Source organism: Budorcas taxicolor, chromosome 17 (genome assembly GCF_023091745.1).
Source record: "Budorcas taxicolor isolate Tak-1 chromosome 17, Takin1.1, whole genome shotgun sequence".
In the NCBI taxonomy this organism is placed as follows: domain Eukaryota; kingdom Metazoa; phylum Chordata; class Mammalia; order Artiodactyla; family Bovidae; genus Budorcas; species Budorcas taxicolor.
The window spans coordinates 68,825,765-68,848,516 of NC_068926.1; the positions used below are offsets into that span (position 1 = coordinate 68,825,765).

The 22,752-nt window shown below is 58.1% G+C and overlaps 1 protein-coding gene across 4 annotated transcripts in view; it reads left to right on the top strand.

The window, feature by feature from the left end:
* The window catches only part of NF2 (NF2, moesin-ezrin-radixin like (MERLIN) tumor suppressor), a 70,920-nt gene extending 50,254 nt beyond the window's left edge, over positions 1-20,666 (top strand). For 2 of the 4 annotated variants that reach the window (XM_052654881.1, XM_052654884.1), the window contains exons 11-17: positions 1,790-1,912; positions 2,662-2,879; positions 3,422-3,527; positions 4,000-4,127; positions 6,185-6,350; positions 7,764-7,823; positions 17,983-20,666. In XM_052654881.1, the coding sequence (XP_052510841.1) occupies positions 1,790-1,912; positions 2,662-2,879; positions 3,422-3,527; positions 4,000-4,127; positions 6,185-6,350; positions 7,764-7,799 (777 nt within the window). In that variant the 3' untranslated portion in view covers positions 7,800-7,823; positions 17,983-20,666. Of the gene's footprint in view, positions 1-1,789; positions 1,913-2,661; positions 2,880-3,421; positions 3,528-3,999; positions 4,128-6,184; positions 6,351-7,763; positions 7,824-12,233; positions 12,828-17,982 lie in introns of those variants that run through there. The other 2 variants (XM_052654882.1, XM_052654883.1) reach the window with 2 other exon arrangements.
* Positions 20,667-22,752: the final 2,086 nt, after the last annotated feature.

Here is a 22,752-nt window from a genome sequence, read left to right on the forward strand (position 1 = left end):
TGTAGCTTCAACTTCGGATCCTCCAAAGAGGCTGGCTCCCAGCCCTGGGATTTAGGACAAAACGCCCAGTTGGATCCATTGTGCTCCCGGCTCTCCATCTCTTTGCTCTCTTGAGACGTCAGGCCATAGACATACTCACTGGGATGCTTTGTGTGTGTGTGTGCGAGGTGGGGTGGGGGAGGGCAGTGGAATGGGTTTTGTTGGACAAGAAATGCTTGTGGGCCAGCTCAGGGTCATAGAGGCAACTTCAAAAAGATCCCTCTCTACCCTCCTTATGGGCAGAGCAGAGCTTAGAAGCGAGAGATCTGAACAGGGCAAGGAAGCGTGTAAGCCTCCAGGCGGTGCAGAGAGTAACATGAACACACCCCTGATCGACACTGCTGGGAGGACGGCAGACGCACGTTCCTGACATCTGGCAGCCGCAGGTCAGGGGCTCCGTGGCCCAGCAGGACAGACGTTGACCTTGGTGCCACACATGGGACTTAGTCTGAGACCCCAGGGAATGACTTAACCTGCCAGGCCTCCATTTTCTCATCTGTCAAGTGGAGCTGAGGATCTGTCTTCTGCGTCTCAGGTCAAAGGACACACTGTACCTGCGGGTCTTTGTGGCTGAAACCACTTTGCAAACGGGGACATTCCTTATGATTGAGGTGGAGGTCTCCGGGAAGGTGCAGTGCTGGGAGCAGAAGGGATTGTAGGCATTTTTCAAGCAGATGATAATGGGGATCTAGTCATCCACATAATGGAAATTCTCACATGGTAGAAATCGAGAACAAATTGGCCAAGCTTTTCATTGACCTGGAAGAGGAAAATTGGAGAAGAATTTATAGGATTTTATTGCTTGTCTTTGCATTATTCCTTCGATGCCCAATGCCTTTTTTTTTTTTGCTTAGTATTTAGAAAAAGCAGCAGTCTTAGAAATCTTGAGTTGGGGAAAAGGTTAAAGCAAGAAATAAGTCATTAGATGTGCTTTAATTATTTAAGGAAGAAAATAGTGCAGTGGTCACTTCTGGCTCCTGCTTTCTGAACTCAGCTAGGGCCCTAAGATCACAGAGAATAGCACTTGTCCTCTTCTTGTTCCCCTTATTAAGCTCGGCATGTGGCCCAATTAATTCAGCGATCCAGAAGGCCAGGGAGGCGGCAGTGGTGGCTTAGTGCTGGTGCCGCGAGGAGCGGGCCCTGTCCCCTCCTGGCTCCTTCCTGTCACAGGCCTGGCTCGGGAGTTGCCTCTGCATGAGGCTGTGGGGTCTGTACCTCGGCTGCTGCCGCCTCCCCTGTAAAGTACAGCGTGCGAGCTGTTGATGCATCACACGGACGACGTCACCGCTGAGGGTCAGAGGCGAGAGTGGAGCCGTTGCTGATGAGACTAGGGGTGTGGGAGGGGTCTGTGGGTGCAGGGGAGAACGCAGTCTGTCTCTGCAGCTGCCCCTTGGGAGGAGCCTGTATCGCATCCTTTGAGCCGCAGAGCAGGGCCACCAGGGCCTCCCTGCACAAGGGCTGCGTTGGCCAAGTAGCTGCTTCCGCACCCACCATGCACGAACGCGCCCGTCCATCCCAGGGGAGGCTGGCTCGGCGTTCCGCTGCTTGTTCATTTACCACTCGGTGATTTTTCAAGGAGCACGGCTTGCCACTTGACAAGCTGGTTCAGAAGGATGGAGGCTGGTGGGCGAGGGGAGTCACGCTGGGTCCCTAAAGTGCAGGGAGGAAAAGGGTCCTCAGAGGGAGACCCTGGCACTGGGCGTCCGCAGGTCGTGGGCCCCTGTGACCGGTGGCCGCGCCTCCCCTGCAGATGGAACGGCAGCGCCTCGCTCGGGAGAAGCAGATGCGAGAGGAGGCTGAGCGCACGCGGGACGAGCTGGAGAGGCGGCTGCTGCAGATGAAGGAAGAGGCGACGATGGCCAACGAAGCCCTGGTGACGCCCGCGGGCCGGGTCCCGGGAGGCCCCCCTCGGGGTCGGGGTCCAAAGACCACGGCGTGCCATGCGCTGTGACGTCTCGGCTTAAAAAGCCCTGGTGATGCCCGCAGGGCCGAGTCCCAGGAGGCCTCCCTCGGGCTCGGGGTCAGGCCCCAAAGACCATGGAGTAGCCACTTGCTTTGACGTTTCGGCTTAAAACAAACATTGCTTTCTTTCCACCTATGTTTGCAGGAGCAGACTTAGGCTGAGTTCAGCCTCCCAGGACAGGCAAACTTCACTCACCGTGGGTCACCTTTCCCCGGGGTATCTCAGCCTCGGCCCCCCGCTCATCTGGCCAGGTGGTCCCCTGGTGGGGGCCGTCCTGTCCACTGAGGGCTGGTTGGCCGTGTCCCTGGCCTCTGTCCGCTGGATTCCCCATTTGTGACAAATTCATTTCTAGACACTGTGATGTGTCCCATGAGGGCACAGTCGCCCTGCTTTCGAACCCCTTATTTAAAGAGAGAGAAGGACAGAGTTAAGCTGGTTTTCTCCCTCATAAAGTGTAGCCTCAGCTCAAATGGGCCCCCGCGGATGGACCCCCTGAAGGGCCTTCTCAGCAGTTGAAGGGTGTGGCTTGGGGACCAGCAGGGCCCCAGGATGTCCAGGACACTGGTTCTTGCTGACCTGTGTGTCTGAGACCTGAGCAGGGTGGGAGGACAGGAACGGGACCCCCCCATTTTTCCGCTGAACTGCACTCCTCTCTGCAGATGCGCTCCGAGGAGACAGCTGACCTGCTGGCAGAAAAGGCCCAGATCACAGAGGAGGAGGCAAAGCTCCTGGCCCAGAAGGCGGCAGAGGCCGAGCAGGAGATGCAGCGCATCAAGGCCACGGCTATCCGGACGGAGGAGGAGAAGCGCCTGATGGAGCAGAAGGTGCTGGAGGCCGAGGTGCTGGCGCTGAAGATGGCCGAGGAGTCAGAGAGGAGGTGAGCGGGTGCCCCCACCGCCAGTCCATCTCCTGGGCCGGCCAGAGGCTCCTTCCCGCACGGCCAGAGGGGCTGGAACCGGGCGGGCGCAGGATGCTGTTCTCTGGTTCTGTGGACCGCAGTCCAGACGTGCCTTTGCACCGAGCCCCTGTCCCTTGGATGGTTGTGTTTGCAGGAAAACTGCCAAGCTTATTCACAGGCTGCTTTTAGCTGAGGAGACATGAGACTTTTCTTACACTTACACAATATGCTGCTTCTCCTTTTTTTTTGAGAGGCGCTTGGGGAGACAGCAGTATTCACCATGCTCTATAGGCGGGAGTGGGGCTGGACAGGCCACCCTGGCTCACGGCCAGGTCCAAGGATAGAACTGTGGTCTGTGCTTTGCAAAGACGATTCAAGGCTCTGGGTTGTCCTTGTCCCACAGCCATCAGATGAACACTGGCTCGTTCCTAGTCTGAACTTCCTAGAGGGGTTCCACTTTTGTGTACCTCCAGCTCCTCCTGTGTCTTCTGTGGAGCTGACGGCCCCTCCTCTCCTTGCAGGGCCAAGGAGGCCGATCAGCTGAAGCAGGACCTGCAGGAAGCCCGTGAGGCAGAGCGAAGAGCCAAGCAGAAGCTGCTGGAAATCACCACCAAGCCCACGTACCCGGTGAGCCTGGGCTGCCAGCCACCCTGCTTCTAGCCTCATAGGTTCCCTGCCCTCCCAGCCCTCAGGTTCCCTGGTGGGGCCCTCGGGGCGACTGTTAAGCAAATGCACGGCAGAGTGAGCAGTGGAGAACATTCTAGGGCCTCAAAAGCGTGGTGTGTAGGGAAGCAACATGGTTTAAGCAGAGGGACAGAGCAGGAAGTACAAAAGAGTGGCCCCAAAGAGTAGTAAACAGTACCACTTACAGCCTTGTGGGGCAGGCGGTGGGAGAGGTCTGTTGGGGCTGCATTTCAGGTGACCCTCTGATCTGGGAGGAGAAAGTCGTCCAATCTCGCTGCCTCACCTCCATCCGCTTTAGGGGTGGGCGCGCTGGGCCCAGGGCCTCTGTGCCCTCTGGAGGGTCAGCGGGTGACATGGCGGTACCCTCTGTTCTTGGGGAACCAACCCTTCTGATGATCAGGTTTCTCCTTCACAGCCCATGAACCCACTGCCAGCGCCACTGCCTCCCGACATGGCAAACTTCAACCTCGTCGGCGACAGCCTGTCTTTCGACTTCAAGGACACCGACATGAAGCGGCTTTCCATGGAGATAGAGAAAGAGAAGTACGGAGTCCCTGGCTCCCTGGGGCCCCACGTGGGCAGCCTGTCCCTGGCCCCATGAAGGTTTGCTCTGTCCTTGCCCACCGGACCCTCGCAGCACTCTTGCCTGTCTCTCCCGGCTGCGCCCCTCTTTGTGGGCTTCCCTCGTGGCTCAGACAGTAAAGAATCCACCTGCAGCACAGGAGACCTGGGTTCGATCCCTGGGTCGGGAAGACCCCCTGGAGAAGGGCATGGCTACCCACTCCAGTATTCTGGCCTGGAGAATCCCGTGGACAGAGGAGCCCGACGGGCTACAGTCCACAGGGTCACAAAGACTTGGACACGACTGAGCGACTAATGCGTTCGCAGTTGCCCACCGGAAGAGGAGCTTCCTGATGGGAAATGAAGGGCGATAGACCAGCATTCAGTCTTCCAGGATGAAAATGACACCTGATGGGTGACGCGGAGTTTACAGTGGCTTCCGAGCTCACCCACAGTCTAGGACTGGTTGTTGGGGGTCTCCCAGCCATCAGACCCTGTTCAAGTGGTGGTCGTGCTCTGACCTGGCGGTGGAACATGTTTCCTAGCTGTGTTCTCTGGCAGCCAAGCTCAGCCCGCCCTGAGCGGACCTCCTTGTTTACTTTATGGTCGGGGGCCATGGCCCTGAGATGGAAGGGAACCTCCCCCCTACAAAGGACATCTAACCGGGGTCCCCTGCTCTGAGCCGTAGGTAAATCAGCCAGCCATGCCACCCTGGCCAGGGGACTGTCACGGCAGCTACCTGGCGTGGGGCGCCTGGTGACACAGTTCTTTAGCATTCATTTCATTTCATCGCCACCAACTGACTTTAGAGGCAGGCCTAGTGTTCCTGTTATCAACAGGAGCCCAGACTTAGAGCGCCTAGGAGGTCACCCAGCCCCTCACTGTAGATGAGGGACAAGTCGGTGGTTCAGCCCCTCGCCCACCTGACTCTGCAGGGCAAGCACCTTCACCTTGCTCGGTGTCCTCAGGTAACCGGCTTGGTGCCCAGCACGGGCAGCCCCAGGCCGGGCAGTGTGTCCTGAGGACAGAGGGCCCCAATGTCTGACTGTGGCACCCGCAGCCTGAGTTCCCCTCCCCCTTCTCCACATCCTAGGCATGTTCAGCGTTACCTGGTTGCGATGTGGGTGAGCTGTGTCCTGTCCGTGCCCTGCTCTTTTACAGTGTATGTTTCCTTACTCAGTCCCCATGAGCATCTGGGCAGAGTCCATAACCAGCCTTGGGAATCCCTGCAGAATGTCCCCTTGGGTCTGGGAGGGCCCAGTCTGCCTGGCCATGCCCAGGCGGTCAGACACCCCGAAAGTGGCCTCCCTCACAGCGTGTCTGCCTGCAGATGGTGGCGGGTGTCTTTCTCTTTCCGGTGTTGGCTGTGTGAGCATCTGTTGTCGTTAGGAGATGATGACCCAGAGCAAGTAGGGATGGGGCCACAGCCTGTCCGAGAGGTCCACCAGAATGGAGTCACTTCTCCAAGAAGAGCGTGGCTTCCCTGGTGGCTCAGACAGTAAAGCGTCTGCCTGCAATGCAGGAGACCCAGGTTGGATCCCTGGGTCTGGGAGATCCCCTGGAGAAGAAAAGGCAACCCACTCCAGTGTTCTTGCCTGGAAAATCCCATGGACGGAGGAACCTGGTAGGTTATACTGTCCATGGGGTCACAAAGAGTCGGATGTGACTGGGCGACTTCCGTTTTGAGACGAGGACATTGTTCTTGGTTCTGGGAGGCTGGCTTCTCCTGTTGTTTCTTGGACAGAACTTAGAAGCTCTCTGTTAGCCGTTACCACCAGTAGGACGGCTTACTGAGGCTATCCTCCGCCCCCTTCTGCTTAATCCTGACCTCGGCTCTGTGATCATCATCCCTACTTCATGGGCGAGAAACAGATGCAGAGCAGTTAAGGGACCGGCCCGTGGAGGGCCGAGCAGGGACCTGAACCGCCTCGCTCAGGCTCCGGGTCCCCGGGCGAGCCGCTCGTGGGTCTGCGGCCTCTGAGCCACAGCGGGTCTCGCCCTCTGCCAGCCCCGTGACACGCTTGTCCTCTCACCGGCAGGGTGGAGTACATGGAGAAGAGTAAGCACCTGCAGGAGCAGCTCAACGAGCTCAAGACCGAGATCGAGGCCTTGAGACTCAAAGAGCGGGAGACGGCCTTGGACATGCTGCACAGCGAGAACTCCGACCGGGGTGGCGGCGGCAGCAAGCACAGCACCATCAAAAAGGTACCGGGCCGCCCGACTTCGCTCAGGATGGCCACTCACCAAGGGTGGGCTCGGCATCTGGCTCCCTCGGCAGCCGAGGCGTCACACCGGTGTCGTGGTTTTTTTGACATGTACTTAGTTGAGGGAATTTTTTTTTTGACTCACGCCGGGAAGGGAAGTTACTCTGCTGATGACTGTGAACCCATTGGCCTGATGGAAGGGGAGCTTGTGTTAAGAGCTCTGATGAAACGAATCATGGTTACAGGACAGGTTTTGATCCATCATTTAGCAGTAAAGCAATTCTGTCTTTCAAGCCAAGGGGAGTTCTGCCCAGGGAGCTACCTTACTTAATGAGAAAGCAGAATGAAAGGGAGGCTGTCGAGACTGGCCTCTCCCTCTCAGCTTTTTGTGTGTCTAAGCGGCGTAGGACTGTAAAATTCCGTTCTTGATTCAGAACCAAATTCTGAATGTTAAGCTTTCGTCCAGACTTGAAAAGAAATGTCTGGAAGAACCTTAATGTTTTAAAAGATGAGACTCCCATTTATGTTGCTAACAAGTTTCGTGTCTTTTTCTCCATGGATGTTTCGGGCTTTCAGCCCTTGGGAGGAAGCTGAGTCCCACACTGTCAGCCCAAGAGTATGCTTGTCTTCTGCTGGGCAGATCAGAAAGGTCCTCTCCCTCCAGGTGACATCAGCTCCTGACACGTTCCCCTAGAGCCAGGAACACCTGTCACACGGGGGTCAGTACAACAAGGCTCTTCAGTGAGCTTAGATGGTGATAGATGTGTTTAATTTTGTACCCTTTGCCCGAGCCTTGAGAATTCGTCTCTCAGTTGGAGGACTATTTCCAGTGGTTAAGCTGTATCTGAAAACCCTGAGATGTGTGTACCTGCCATCACACAGGGGGACAATCGGGAGTCCCGAATCCTTCCTCCTGACTCCAGTTAGCATTGGCACCAAGTAGAGAATTCCTTTTAATAGCATGACCGGGAAGAAGAGACCTCCCCACCATCCAAGCTCCTCTTTCCCCCAGCTTCTGTAACTTAACGGCTTTCCCTCCTGGACCCACGTCTGAAACTCTGAGCAGAGAGGGGTGCTAGAGCGAGGCCTCAGCCTGTGGGCAGACAGGAGGAAGGACCAGCTGGCCAGGGAGCCGGCGGGGCCTCCAAGGAGCTGCCTCGGACCCCTCCCTACTCCACTCTCTCTCCCCCGCCGCCCCGGGCACAGGCTGTATGTAGCTGCCCCACGGCCCCCGGGGTGCTGAAAGCTGTAGAGATCCCCGTTTCCAAGCCGTAAAAAACAAACGGGTGAAGTCACCAGTCACAGTCTCAGACCCGCTCTGAAAGCATTTTGCAAATGGCACGATGACACGTGACATTGTTGATATCACAGGGTGTGTTTTCTGTTTTTCTTCGTTTTTATCTTGCTGGTTTAGCCTCAAGCCCAAGGCAGAAGACCTATCTGCATTTGAGCCCTCACAGTAGGTTATGCCCAGGTACTCTGTATGTGGTGATGGGACCGCCCTCTGTGGTACTAACCCCTGCATGAGCTTGCCTGTCTGTGTCCCCGGGGCCGCGCGCAGCCCTCCCGGGGGGGCAGGCGGCACCTGGGGCCTGGCCGCAGCATGCTTGAGTCTGAAAGCAGGTGCCCCCCTGTGGGGCCAGGCCGACCTCCAGGCCCCTGGGGGCCGCCTCGTTCGGAAGAGCATGTCCCGAGGCTGCCGGCCCAGCCGTCCTTCCTTCACGTGTGTCGTTGTTGGGCTGGGGAAGGTCATGGCTTCTTGTCCGGTCAGGTGTGTCTCAAGTCCTTCGTCTTGGTGGCGTCCCCCTCCGATAAATAACCCTAGCATGGGAACAGGGTCTGTTTGGGTGTCTTTTTAACTCGAGATCGTGACCTTTCATGTGGTGACAGCCTCTGAAGACCCGTCCGCGGTCACACCTGGCAGCTCCTAGTCGGGGGACCGGGGTGGGGCGGGGAGAGCTGCCCGTGCCGCTTTGCCTTCCTCTAGAGCCGCCTCCCAACCCCCAGTTTCTGTCCACATCTATTCTCTTTTCAAGTAAAGCAAACCGCTAGCACAGGGGGCTGAGCCGCGGTCAGGCTCAGCGGACTGTCTGTCCACCAGCGAGCGCGCTGACGGCCGCCTCGGCAGGAACTCCCATCGGGACAGCGCAGTCCTGGCCGATGGGCGGTCAGCGCTCGCCAAGTGAATTAATTGAATGATTGCTGCTTTCCTTCTGCGACAGTTCATTATTCTCCCCACAGGCCTAGGCAGTGGAGAGAATCCATTGCATACAATAATAAAATGGCACTCTCCCCCTGCTCCTCGGCCGAACCCCGGCAGCACCCGCGCCAGGGAGCCCGCCGACACCCGCGGTCACATGTGGACATGTTCTTTGCTATCCTCACCATGGTTTCTGCTCCCAGAATAAAACAAGCCCATTGGAAGCTTTGTATCAAAAAGTACGATCTGGCACAGGAGAGATCCTATTTGTGGTTGCCATCCAAGCGGGAGAGGTTAGCTATTAAAGTCCCAGATGGATCTCATTATAAGATGGATTCGATCTGTCAGTGGTTCCAGGAACCCCTGGCGTGAACCACAATTTGTGTGTGACACTTTTATTTAGTGGGCTCCTGTTTCTCGAGCCTTCACGCCACGTGCTGGCATTGAACACCCCGTCACCAAGCGGTGCATGCTCTGTGCTGGGCAGGAGTGAGAACCATGAAATGAGTGGGCCAGGTGGCACAGCACCCAGGGTGGGCCCACTGTAGCTTCCTGGGCCCCGTGGCGAGCACAGGGGCCCACGGAAAGCCCATTTTTTGTTTCAGTCTGGGCTGTCAGATATTCTCTGTGACTGTACTCTTCTACCTTGGGATGATTTCGTCTCTTCTTTCTGTAATGATTCAGAACATTTCAGTTCTTCAGGGGCCTGGTTCTGACCGTCAGTCCTCACTGAGCTGTGATTACAGACAAATGAGGTTTGATTTGTAGTCAAACGTGTACTGCTCCTAGGGCATGCACAGACACCTTTTTTTTTTTTAATGTCTTGATATGAACTTGTTTTCAAAGTAGGCTGGCTGCAAGCTCCGGTTAACCCAGAATTCAGATTAATCGAGGGTTAATAAAATGGAGTTGGCTCTCAACACAGCTGGACTTAATCTCAGCATCACAGATCAAGCAGTGGTAGCTTTTGCTACATATGAAGTTGGAGGGGAGGCACAGTCTGGACTTTGGTGGTTCCAGCAGCCAGTAACCAAGCCTGCCGGCCAGCCACCTGCTACAGCGGGGTGGCTCTGGCCTTGTGTGTGGGCTGTGGTCTGGGCCGTGGTCTGGGCCAGAGTGAGCCTGCTGGTGCTGCTGCTGAGTCGCTTCAGTCATGTCCAACTCTGTGCGACCTCAGAGACGGCAGCCCACCAGGCTCCCCCGTCCCTGGGATTCTCCAGGCAACAACACTGGAGTGGGTTGCCATTTCCTTCTCCAATGCATGAAAGTGAAAAATGATAGTGAAGTCGTTCAGTCATGTGCGACTCTTCGCAACCCCATGGACTACAGCCCACCGGGCTCCTCCGTCCATGGGATTTTCCAGGCAAGAGTACTGGAGTGGGGTGCCATCGCCTTCCCTGAGAGTGAGCCTAGATGATGAGAAATACCGCAGGCTCTGAGATGTGGGCACCCAGACTGTCAAGGGCACAGCTCCATCTAGAAAGTCTAGAGTGAGAAAGGCAGATCGGGGGTGAACCGAAGAGTTTCCATTGTCCTGAAGCTCGTCATTAATCTTGGTTCAAACCAGCCTGCACTGATTTTGTTTTGTTTCATTTTCCGTGTCTTCTGATCACAGATTCCTTCGAGGAAAGACTGGTTCCCCTCCCTTTGGCCGTATTCCTCCCTCTTTGCTCTCTGCCTCCCCATCGAGGCCTGTGTCTGACCCGTCTCAGCAGAACCCTCTGGGGCTGGTGACACTTAGGCTAAATTCCAAGGGTTTACCCAGGGCAGGGGTTACCATGTTCCTGTGGCAATGCAGAGAGGCAGTCCGGTCTGCCTCACCGGGGCCAGCTGCTCTGCCACTTCCTGCCTCTGTAATTCTTACCTTTTGCTAAAGTCAGTGTCCTCACCTATAAAAGGGGGATAAAACAGTTCATGCCCCTCAGGACGTTTATGAGGATTCAGTGAGTTCCCTGTGGGCTTCCCAAGTGGTGCAGTGGTAAAGAATCCATCTGCTGACGCAGGAGACGCACGCGCACAGGAGACACGGGTTCGATCCCTGAGTCGGGAAGATCCCCTGGAGAAGGAAATGGCACCCCACTCCAGTATTCTTGCCTGGGAAACCCCATGGACAGAGGAGCCTGGCGGCTGCAGTCCACTGGACCACAAAGAGTCGGACACGACTGAGCACAGCATGGCACGCAGTTCCGTGTAAAAACTCAGTGAGGGCTTGAACTTATGTAAAGAAACAAACCTGCTGGGGAGCCTGGGCTGGGAGGCGCCACGCTTGCGTGACAGCGTGAGACGTGCGCATCCAGTGGTGCTTTAGCTTCCACGTGTTGGGAGGTGAAAGCTTTTAAAAAGCCAGAACGATCCACGCCAATGGTGCTGTGCGATCTGCATTTTTCTGCTCCCTCTGATCTTCGCTGCACTTTTCCATCTTCTCCCGATCGATAATCAGCACAACTGGTTTGACGTTTGCATCCGAGTCTGAGCAGCATTAGCGATCAAAGGCTGCCCTTGGGAACGTAGACCCATGGCATTCTCGGGGTGGCGGGGATGGGGGGAGGAGAGCAACAGAGGCACGTGTTCCTGGCCTCTGGGTCTTCTGAACGAGGGCGTGGGGTCCGGCAGTGAGGCTGGGGGAGGGGGAAACGGTGTCCGGGGCTTGAGCCTCTTGCCTTCAGAGCCACCGGGCCAAGGAGGTGCGCGGTGGCCGGGTGCAATTTAGCTGCATAGCGCACTGTGGAGGTGGCACCGCAGTCGCACCCCCTCACCCCACCCCTTCTCGAGGGACGGCGTCATTCTGGGCTGGTCTGAGCGCCAGCAAGCTTGTCCTCGTGTCTTGTACCCTCTGAAGAAGCACAGGCTCTCAAAGGCAGTCGACAGATGAGAAATCCTGGAGGTCAGAGAGCTTAGAAAGCTTATTTCCTTCATAAGTGGTGCGAACCACCGAGGCCCTGCTGTGGTTTCTGCTGGTGGGGAGGTGGCAGTGAGGAGCCTCAACACGTCTCTGAAGCCCAGCTGCCGCTCTCAGATCAGGAAGACATAAAAGACCAGTGACATCTTCAATTTGCGGGGACTCCCTCTGGAGCTGCAGGGCTGGGAGTCAAGTGCAGCAGTTAAAATACCAGGGGCATGATCAACCCCAGGGCGAGGGTGGACTCGCGCGAGAGGCATCCCTCCTGGCTAAAGCCACCGGCCAGCCTCTGCATTGCTTGCCAGGACCCGGGACGCTTCACAGGCTGTGCTGCTGGTGTGGTTGACACGCTCAGTGCCCCCAGACCCATCTCAGGGACCCACTTGGCTCAGCCTCTTTGCCAAAAGACCACGATCCAGCCCCTCCCTTGGGCGGGTGGGCTTTACCTGGGTGAGCCCATTCCCTGTGGGAGGTGTCGAGGAGCCTACAAAGCCTTCCTTGCCCTCCAAGGATATCTTGCCCCTGTTTGGAAGTGCCCGAGGGCACCATTGGGCCTTATTTGATGTTTGAGTCAAACATCTCATCTGGTCCCTTCGCACGGACCCTACGCGTCCATGCTGCTTCCCTCCAGCGCCTGATCCGTCACCACAGCCACAGGAGGGACAAATCTGCCTGTAAACTCATTCTGCGGGTGCGAGGTTCTGTTCTGATGATCCCTGCCGTGATTTCCCTTCTGATGTTGGCGATTTGAAAAGACATGGGTCTTTCTGCACCGTTTTCCCCAGGTGCCCATGCCGAGCGCTCCATGCCCGTCCGTCAGCCTCCCTGTGCCCAGCGAGGTGAAGCGGGCTGATTAGTCCATTTTCCAGGTGGAGAAGCCAAGCATCACCCGGACAGCCAGAGATGCCGGCAGACGCCAGTTTCCAGGCGCCATTCAGCCTAAAGGATGCATAAACCAAAGGCACCCTCTGGGTTTTCCCAGGCAGATTTCTCCCAGAAGCAGATAAAGTAGCTGATGCCAAACTGGATTTGTTCATGGTGGTGGACTCGGCCCCTCGTCCCACCTCCATTTCGGGATAAGCACGTGGACAAGTTCTCTGCCCCTGTACACATCACCAGATGGCATTCGGGTGCAAGTTGTCAGCTAGCAAGATGACAGAATCCCTTAATCCAGCCAGTTCCCAGCCACCATCCCCCTCCGCCGGCCCTGCCCCCTCAGCTTCTCTCCGGAAGGGGAATGTTGATCACACCCCAAACCAGAGATTATGTGGGAATTCGCTGCTGCGTCTGGATTTGCCGTTCACCTTCCTGCTCCCAGTGGTGGAGAAGCCGCTCGTCCTTTTGCATCTGTGCTGCCCCTGCCCCTCCCCCCAGCTCCTCTGTTCTCAATATGTAGTGACGGACAGAAAGTGTAACATGATTTTAGGGCTTGCATTTCGATTCCCCTGCATTTTTGTGGGAAGAGCAGGGTCTTGGCCCCCTGGAGTTCTTAGGTTAGTGTCTGAAACGGGTTCAGCCTTGTGGGTCTCCATGCCTAAAATGAATAAGACTCCCCCACTACCCACCCCCACCGCCTTTCTCTCTTACCCACAGGGATGAGTGGATTGAGGCGAGGCCCCCAGAGACTAGTTGGAGGACCCCTGGCTCTCTGATTAGTTTTGCTCTCCTAGCTTAATTGTAGAGCGTCTTCTCGCTGTCTTGTCACTGATCACCCAAGTGGCTCTGTGTCCTGTCCACCCCCACCCCCGACGCCACCCCCTTTTCTTTAGGAGCCAGATTACGACCATGCGGCCTTGTGAATCAGTTTTCTCTATGCGCTGATGAAAGTGTAATTCACCCTTAATCAGGCAGCCTCGCCGCTGCAGGCCCCGTGCTGGAATACACCTAGTTCTTCTCCGTTCACTTTGGGAAGCAGTGCCCGCCATGCCCCCCCCCACCCCAAAAGGACTTTTAGAGGAGAGCCGGGGAGGAGGGCGCTGGCAGCCACCAGGCTGGGGGGCTGTGTTCCTCCAGCAGGGGGCACTCCTGGGAATGAATGAGGCTGGAGGAGCCTGAGAGCTGGAAGCCTTCCCTGCAGGGTGGGACGGCCCCCTCTGAGCCTGGTGCTTGTCTCAAGGCCTCCGGGCTGCTGTCTCTAGACCTCCGGGGGCTCTCTCAGGAGCGGGCAGCGGCAGAGGGCTGCCTGAAGTCCTCGCCCATTGAGCTGGAGGCCCCTGAGCCTATCTTTTATACCCGTGCCTGAGTCCGGGAGAGGTGGCTGGCTACCAGGTCCTTCCCAGGGCCAGGGGAGCCAACTTCTCCCGTCTTTTTAAGGGCACAGATGCGGCTCCCGGATCTGAACTCGTTTATTAGCTGGTTGGAGGTGTCTGTTCGGTCACACTGCACACAGCTTGGGTGGTGTGCAGAGGTCTCGGCCCTGCCAGGTGACCCCACCCAGGTGACACCCCCACCCTGTCCTGCCCTTGCCCAGCCCGGTGGCAGTCACAGACAACGGGCAGTGCCATGGGGAGGTGGGCAGGAGCAGGAAGGCAACTCTGCCGGGCTTGTGTGTGTTAAGGCTGGGCAGGAAGAAGGGGCCAGGCCACAGGTGGACCAGACGCCCGCCCCCCACAACACACACACACACACCCCCGAAAGTGAAAAACACGCTGTCCAGCTCTGCAGCCGGCAGAGAAGAGGAAGTTTGTCTGCTCAGAATGGAGCTTGGGTTAGTGACAGGCTTGAACAGCCGGCTCAGTCGAGAGAGAGAACTTAACTCCTGCGTTATTCACACGGCTGATCCGAATCAGGTGTCAGGAGACAGCGGGAAGAGAGGCGCGGTCAGCCCTGAGCCCGGTGAGGAGCCGTCATGGCCTGCTGTCATCCTCGGGGCGCCGGCGAGCAGACCTGCTGAGGCCGCGCGTCCTCAGAAGGCTTCAGAGAAGGTGGAGTGGACCCCGCGGTCCTGGACGGGGCAGCCTGTGTGCGCGAGGCCGCACGTGTCCATCCACATCCCCAGGGCTTTCTGCTCCTCTGCCTACTGAAATGGGGGGGGGGGGGGTCCTCCTCTAGCCCCAGTCCTGGAGGCGCTGCCCACCCCCACCCCGAGCAGTCCCTCTGGGGGTGATGACGCATGTTGCTGGATCACCAAGGGACTGCAGGGTTGGGGGTAGGCTCACGGGATGATCTTCGGCTCTCCCGTGTGACATGGCAGGACGCAAGGCCTCGGTCGGATCATCGCCTATGTGGTCCCTTGCCTGCTAGGCAGAGAGCCAGGAAGGTGGACAGAACACTGAGTGGCTTGTACACCTTGAGGGGTGAGACTGTGGCTGGGATCCCGGCCTCTGTGAGCCCATCTCCCGGAGTCTACGGAGACGACCACAGGGGCAGTTCACGCTACAAAGGGCCGGCTGTGTGCCGTTTCCGCTAGGGCTTCCCTTCCTTGGTTAGGAACGCATCCTGCCTGAGGCTGCACGGTCAGTGTGACAGTCAGGGAGCTTTCTAGAAAGAGCTGGCGGTCAGGGATCCCACAGGTGAGGGGAGTAATCTCAAGCCCAGGGGCTGGGAGCGTGGCTGGCAGACCCCAAGGGCACGTCTCCCAGCCCCTGGGCTTGAGTCCCCACATGGAGCAAAGAAGCCCAGGCTTCTCCCTGCAGACCCTCCCGCCGCCTGCCTCCCCAGCTTGCTCTCCAGCATGACCACGATCATGGCGTGATGCCTGAGATGGAGGATGCTGCTGAGTTGGGGCAGGCGGGGGCCGCCGTGGCCACTGGGAGGGTTCCAGCGGCGCCAGTCGGCTCGTGCAGGATTTTCCTCTGATGACAGGCTCCCTGTGGGAATTGGAACCGCCATGGCTTCCCTGTGGCTCAGACGGTAAAGAATCTTCCGGGCAATGTGGGAGACCTGGGTTCCATCCCTGGTTAGGGAAGATCCTGGAGAAGGAAATGGCAAACCACTCCAGTGTTCTTGCCTGGGAAATCCCACGGACAGAGGAGCGACTGAGCGACTCACACAGGATTTACATTTACACGAGCTGTGCAGAAAGAGGGAGCGATGGGGGCAGGTCTGACTGGGCCAGGGCTGGAATCCCGTGGCCCGTGTCAGCGGCCACGTCGGCCACCTCTGTCTGGCGGCCCCACCCGTCCGTCCAGCAGCCCAGAGGCCACAGTACTGTCTTCTTGCCGAGGCCGTGTGTCCGGGGCGCCTCCCTGCTTCCGCATGGCCGGGGCGTTGGGTCTGTCCCCACACCTCTCCTTGGACTGCGGCTCAATTGCCGCTCTTGCAAGATAAGAGGTTAGTGTGGGCTGGGGTCCAGGGATGCGTGCTGCCCACCCGAAGAGGGCTTCGCCTCCTGACAAGCTCATGCTGGAGTGAGTAGCTGGAGTCTGGTGCTGGCACCTCGAGGGGACAGCCGGCACGCAGCTTGTGTAGACAATCCAGGAATTCTTGGCGCCACCGTCGTACAAACGGGCAGCAGGCTCTCGGAGGCCTGCACAGGCCGGGCTCCCCGCCCGCGGAAGTGGCCAGGCCCCCCTCCTCGGGGGCATCTGCTTGCCCCATCTCAGCGGCCGTGAGCCTTTCCCCTTCGCCTGCACCCCTTCTAACCTGCACTCTGCCCTGCTTCCTGATCCCTGGAAGGCCAGGAGCCAGAGCTGGGGGAGGAGGGACGTGATCTCCTCTTAGTGCCCCCGTAGACCACCAGCCGTAGCGTGTCATCGGGCGCTTCTGATCACCCTTTGAGGAAGGGACCGTCAGGACCACCCTGCGGCTCAGCAGCCCGGGTGGGCTTTGGGTCAGGCGGTCTGGCTGTGCCTGTGACTGACTGGGTGTGTGGCAAAGTGTGTCTCCTGCGGGTCCCCTGTCCCCAGAGGAGCTGACCTGAGGCTCCCCGGGCATGTTGGAGGAACCTGAGTGGTACACAGGCTTCCACCCCTTTCAGCTCATTCTCTCCCAGGACGATTTTTGTCCCAGAGGCTCTCCGGCTCTCTCTTCCGCATCCTGGTTCCCATTATCACTGAGCGTGTCCTTCCCGGTCCTTCTCCGCTGTTATGTTTAGGGAGAAGCCCATCCTTCTAGAGGGAGTTCCATCTCAGCAAAGAAATGAAAGCTCTCTGCATTCCAGTTAGAGCTGGGCTTTCCAAAGGGCTTCAGAAATTGGTTCCACTGAAGGAAACAGCTCAGATGCCTCCCTGCATTTAGCTTGTTAGTCGGGAACTTCAAGGCCAAAAGATTTGGCAGGATTTAAAGAGCCGGCTCTCAAGCTGTCTCATTTCGAGTGCACTGATGCTGTGCATCTTTGATGGTGAAGTGGTTGGGTTGGAGCCTTCCTCCCCCGCCCTTCACAGAGCCAAGCTCTTTGGATTCAGAGGCTGCCAGAGGTCTCTGAATGAGGGAATAGGCCAGGCCATCTAGCCTGCCCCTGTGGTTGAACTCCAGAGAAAAGGGGCCCAGAGAGGTCAGGCGTGTCTCTTGAGGCCACACCGCGAGCTGGTGATGGAGAATTAGCACCTAGGCCTCTCCAGCCCAGTGGGGAACTCTCGAATTTCCCCTGCATCTCACCATTTGTTGCAGTTACACCTGCATTTTGCTCACTCGACAAGCCAAGCTCCCACTGTGTGCACAGCACTAAGCCGAGAGGCTCGAGGGTATGAAGGTGGATGGACTGTGCGTGCTCTGTGTCCCCATCCCCAGAAACTCTCCTTAGCAAAGTCCCAGAGCTGGACGTGGCGCGCACAGTCTCTCCAGCGTGGTTGATTTCAGGAGCAGAGCCGGGCGCTGGGAGGGTGCCCACACCAGATGCTTCAGCTTGGGGAGCTCCTGGCAAGGGGCCTGCGGGGTTGGGGAATCAAGGTTTGGCAGCCCCGAGAGGTTGCAAACCCAAGTTCAGGCCTTATCTGCCAGCCAGGAGCTCCTCCCCCGGCCCTCCCCTTCCCTTCCACCTCTTCGCCGGGCTCCTGTCTCTCAGGAAAGGCCTCGGGCCCAGAGCATCCCCACCACCACCACGTGCTGCCCCCTCCCTGCCTGAACCAGCCCCACCTAGAAAGCCTGGGCCCTCCATCCCAGTTTGTGGATGGAAACGCCCTCTCAGCTGCCAGGTCACAGGCAAGTGGGCTCTGGGGTTTCCTGGGGAACCGGGAGCAGAAGAGATGAGCTGGTCCTCACGTGACGCGGGCCTGCCCCACCCAAGGCCCGTCACCTTGCCCGAACGGCACGCCCAGGGCCTGAGGACTGAGACGTCGGCGCTGCCGAGCTGACCCTCGAGCCCTGGCGTGGATAGCACGCCTTGTAGATGGGGATGGAGGAGTCTCTTCAAATGCCCTGGGATATTCCACCCGCCAGCCATCCCTCCCTCCTGAGTGTCCTCACAGGTCACCTCCCAATCCGAGTCCTTGGACGACTCTGGAAACTTGCTTGGGGCTGACCACCGGCTTCTCGAGCCATCTTCCCTTTCATTCCAAACCCGCTTCGAGCTTAGTCCCCAAGGCAGGAGGATGTCCTGTTGTGAAAGGGCAAGAAGCCAGCCCCGCCTTTACCATCTTCTCTGCTTCCTTACAGCTCACCCTGCAGAGCGCCAAGTCCCGAGTGGCCTTCTTTGAAGAGCTCTAGCAAGTGACCCGGCCACCCCAGGATCGGCTGCTTCTGCCCGTCTGCCCCCGGCACCGACGGGATGGGCCCGACACCACGGGAGCCGCCCGAAGGCGGGCCGAGCGGAGAGCCCAGGCCTTTCGTGTGCAATTGCCTAGAACTATGACCCTGCAGAGGGTTCTCTCGTGGGGTTCTAGTTCTCCTGACCTGAGTCTTCAGGTCTTTTTTAAGGAGTATTTGTCTCTCCTTGTCTGATGTGGGGTCCTATGCTTCCTTCGTCCAAAGTACCCTGGAGTGTGTGTCTTACTGTCCTCACCTCCCCCGCCCCGGTCCCCCAGCTGGGAAGTGGCTGTAGGGAGGGGAGTACGCAAGCCCCCTGGAGACCCAGAGGCTGGTGCCATCCCCCACCCCTGCCCCCAGGGTTCCAGAACATTCATCTCCTTCCCTAGTAAGGAGCTGGCATGGAGAGAAGGTGGCTCAGAGTGGCCCGCCTACTCCGCGTCATCGGAGAGCTCGGCCATGACGAGCCCGGAGATGGGTGGTCGGCCCAGGCACCCCCCGGGGGCAGTGCTCTGGCTGCCCGTGGTGGGGAGTGGGAACGCAGCTGCGCCCGGGGAAAACCCAGCCCAAGCTGTGGTGAAGGACTGGCTGCTGGCAGAGGGCCTGGGAGGCCAGCCAGGCCTGCACCTGGAACTTGCACCCTACGAAACACTCGCTGCCTCTCTCCTGCCCGCTCAGACCCAGGTCTGAGAGGCAGGCGTAGGCGGGGTGGGCCTCTGCAGCTGGATGCTCTCCTGCACCTGGCAGGGCCGCGAGGGGGTTCCCCGCCGCTCTAGTCAGCCCAGCCGCGACCAGGGTCTCTGCAGGGCTCTTGAGGCCCCACAGGGATGTCTCACTGGCCACGGTCTGTCTTGTTGATCTGAGGCCTCCTTCCTCCTGGCCACGTGCCGACACAACCCCCTACCCGTGGCGGTGCCCGGGCCTCCTTTCCTGCTGCCCTCGTCTCCCCAGAGCCTTCACTTTACATTCTCCCTGGGCTGTGGGGGGAGGGGTGCAGGTGACCCCCGGGCCGGGTGGGGATGGGGAGGCATAGTCAGTGCTTGGCGCCTGCTGGCACGTGACGCCCCCCGCCCCATGCGCCCACCCCAGGGCCCACACTCGCTCCTCAGTCTGGGGCCACTCTCCCGCCCTTCTTCCTCCATGGCCTGCTGGACCCACCAGCCTGTTTACGTCCTTCCCATGGGGCTCGTGCGCAGAGTGGCAGGAGGGAAGTCTCATCCAGTGAGAAGACGCTCCCTACGTGAAGACCTGTGAGGGCCCGGAGATTTCCCGGGGGCAGAGGTGGTCTCCGGCCATCCTAAGTGGTTTTGAGAGACTGAGACGCTCACAGAGATCCTGCCAGATTCCACGGTCAAGCTGCCCTAGCGGTTGTCCTGGGCTGGCCGCCACCGCCTCGGGCCGCCCTGCCCGCAGGCCGCCAGCCCCTTGGGACATGCAGGGTGGGACTCTGAACACTAGGCATGAACGGCTGTGGCTGGGAGGTTCCCCTCCGTCTCCCCTGACCCTCCACGGCCTCTAACCCTGAGACAAGGTTCCCGGCGGGGGTCCTCTAGCGTCTGCCCAGCTGTCTCCTCAGGCTCACCACCCTTCCCTGACCTGTAGATTTAGTCTGTAACAGTGGCTGTGGGCCCAGAGCATGGTGGTCATTTATGAAAACGTTGTCAGGCTTTGTGGGGGTTTTATTAGTATTATTATTATTATTTAACTGCTGCTTGTGTGTCTGAAGTCTGTGACCACAGGGGAGCGGGCTGGCATCTGAGCCGTGTAGGGGAGCTGCCTCAGGGTGGGAGGGGGCCGGCTGGAACACTGCAGTTTTCCTTGGGGACGAGAGTGGGCGGGTACCTCCCGGAGATGGACAGGCGGAGAGGACGGGACCCTCCGAAGGGTCCTGAGCCCGAGTGGAAGAAGGACTTTGAAAGAGGAGCTCCGTTCTCAGGGTGCATGCCCACAGCAGAGGCGACTGTGATGTGTCAGTGGGCGAGCTGAGGGCTTGTCCAGTTAAGGAAGCCCCTGACCTCCACCGAGAGCAGGGCCCTGCCTGGGATCGTTGGGTTAGAAGCGCCCCTGACGGTCACTGGGCAGAAGCACCGGGCTAGTGACCCTCGGTGGGGCTGCACTGGCGGCTCTTGGTGGGCGCACGCAGACCACCTCGCTGACGTGCTCGCCGCCCCTCCTGGGCCCCGGGGCCTCTGCAGTGTGCGGTCCCTGCTGGACGGCCCCCGCGGCCTTACATAACGCTTCCTGAGTGACTGCCTTCTGAGTCTTGGGGACAGGCTTCTCTCTCTCCCTCTCTTCTCTTTCGAATCCAAACAGCACGTCCTGAGGCTGACAACCAGCCACAGCGACTGAGCATCACCCGCTGACAGGGCTGAGACCCGGCGGCCCCTGGAGGGGGCGGCCTTGGTGGGGAGATGGCCGCTGCCCCAGGGCCAGGCCGGCCCCTCTGGGCTTCCAGGGAAGCTCCGTCGGTTTTCAAAGACATCAAACCACCCTCCCCCTCCCATGGGGCCTCCTGTCAGAGCCGGACCAGGGAAGGCTGTTTTCTATTCTGGCGGACTGTTGTAATTTAAATGATTGTTTTAATAAAAATTCTAAACGGTAAAAAGTTGGTCTTGGGCCTCCTCAGTTTGCTCGTCGCTCCAGCCCCTGCAGTGGTGGGCGTTGGGAGCCCCAGGAGGAAACGGGCCTCTGCCCCCACTGATGTCTAGGACCTCAGCCCTATCCCTGTGTCGGTGGGGAAAGGACCCCCCTCTTCCGGGCTGATGGCAGCACCCCTGACTGCACCTTCATCTGGGCACCCCCCTCCTCGTGCTTCCCATGAAGCAGGCTGTGTACTGGGTCTCCATCGCCCAGTGACCTTCCCACACCCCTCACCTGCCCTCAATTCCAGACCTGGAAACTAGGGTGCCATACTGGACGGTCACTCCAGGCACTTCTGCTTCCGGGGTCCCTGTTTCCAGCTCTGGAAGGGGGGTGGTGGGCAGCATGTGGAATCCCCAGGAGCCCAGGTGCTGCCTACGGGACAGAGGGGGCCCCGTGTGGTCACAGGGCCGCGTGCCATTCACCCTTGGGGTTGAGAACTACCCTTCTGAGCTTAGGGGATTTTGTTTAAAGTCACTCAGTCATGTTTTTGGACTCTTTGCAACCCCATGGACTATACAGTCTGTGGAATTCTCCAGGCCAGATTACTGGAGTCGGTAGCTGTTCCCTTCTCCAGGGACTCTTTCCAACCCAGGGACTGAACCCAGGTCTCCTGCATTGCAGGCAGATTCCTTACCATCTGAGCCACCAGGGAAGTCTAAGGATACTGGAGTGGGTAGCCTATCCCTTCTCCAGAGGATCTTCCCGATGCAGGAATTGAATCAGGATCTCCTGCATTGCAGGTGGACTTTTTACCAGCTGAGCTACCAGGGAAGCCATACATATATATATATATATAAAACCAGCTTTATGTATGTATATATTGGAAAGATATGTATGAAGTTGTAAAGCTAGAGAGGAAGTTTTTAAACACTTCACTATTTTGTTCATTTTAAATGTATAGAGTTAGTAACTAATTCAACTATTTTTGTTCAATAAATAATAATAAATTGCTGTTTGTTTTTTTTTATTGACGTATAATTGATTTACAACGTTGTGTTAATTTCGGGTATCCAGAAACTGCCACATTTCATTTGCAGTGTTGGAAATAGTCTGATTTCCTACCTAGTCCCAAGCTAGAGAAAGAACCTTATAAATACCGGTCGTCTGAAGTTGTCCAGACAATTTTTTACCTTTTTTTTTTTAAGCCAACCCCTGACCCCCAAAAGATAACAATGTGCTCTCACAGATGTCAAGATCACCATTCAGTGGGGTTGGAATTAACCGGGGAGACAGTCTGAATTCTCCTCTGCTTTTTTGTGTGTGTCATTTTTCGTTTGCTTTGACCACGCTATAAACCCAAATCTGCCACAGGATCTGGGTGTTTCACTGTGGCATTTGCAGCCCAGCCCCACGAGGGGCCCTGAGTGGCCCCTTCTGGCATCCCTGCCAGCACTTCGTCCTCCGTTGTGGTCCTCGCCTGAGCTGAGTGCCTTCCAGCCGTCCCCAGGGCTGGCCACCCCAGAAGCCTTCGCTTTGGAGGAGTGGGTCGGGATCCACCCACGGATGTAACGACGAGTTGGCAGCAGGACTCCAGGGGGAAAGGTATTGGTGAGATGGTTGCTGCAGCCGTGTCTAATCCAATTTCTCTTGCTCGTCTGGGGAAGAGACAGTCGAGCCATCCGCGGGTTCTCCGTCATCTCCCTCTCGGACAGCCCAGGCAGCTGAGAGGGAGGTCAAGGGCTTCTCTCCCCTCCCGGGCCGCGCAGGGCTCCCTGGCAGCCTGTCATTACTGCATTACGGCAGCATGCCGCGGCCGCAATCCCAGCACCGCTAGGGAGGCCGGAGCCGGCTCGGGGCCACTGAGTGTCGCCAGGACCTGAGCCTTCACAGAGGAACCCCCACCTTGTCCCCTCCCGGTTCCCACGTGATGCCTATTCCCCACTAGAGTAGTAGCCCCAGAATAGCACCTGGTACGTTGCCTCTGAGCCGAAGAAATCAAGACACCTCCCGGTGAGGTCGCTCGCTGCATACCCACTCCCTGCCTCCTGGCTCCCCCTCTGCAAAGAGGGCTGGGAGTGATGCCTCTGGGCACCTCTG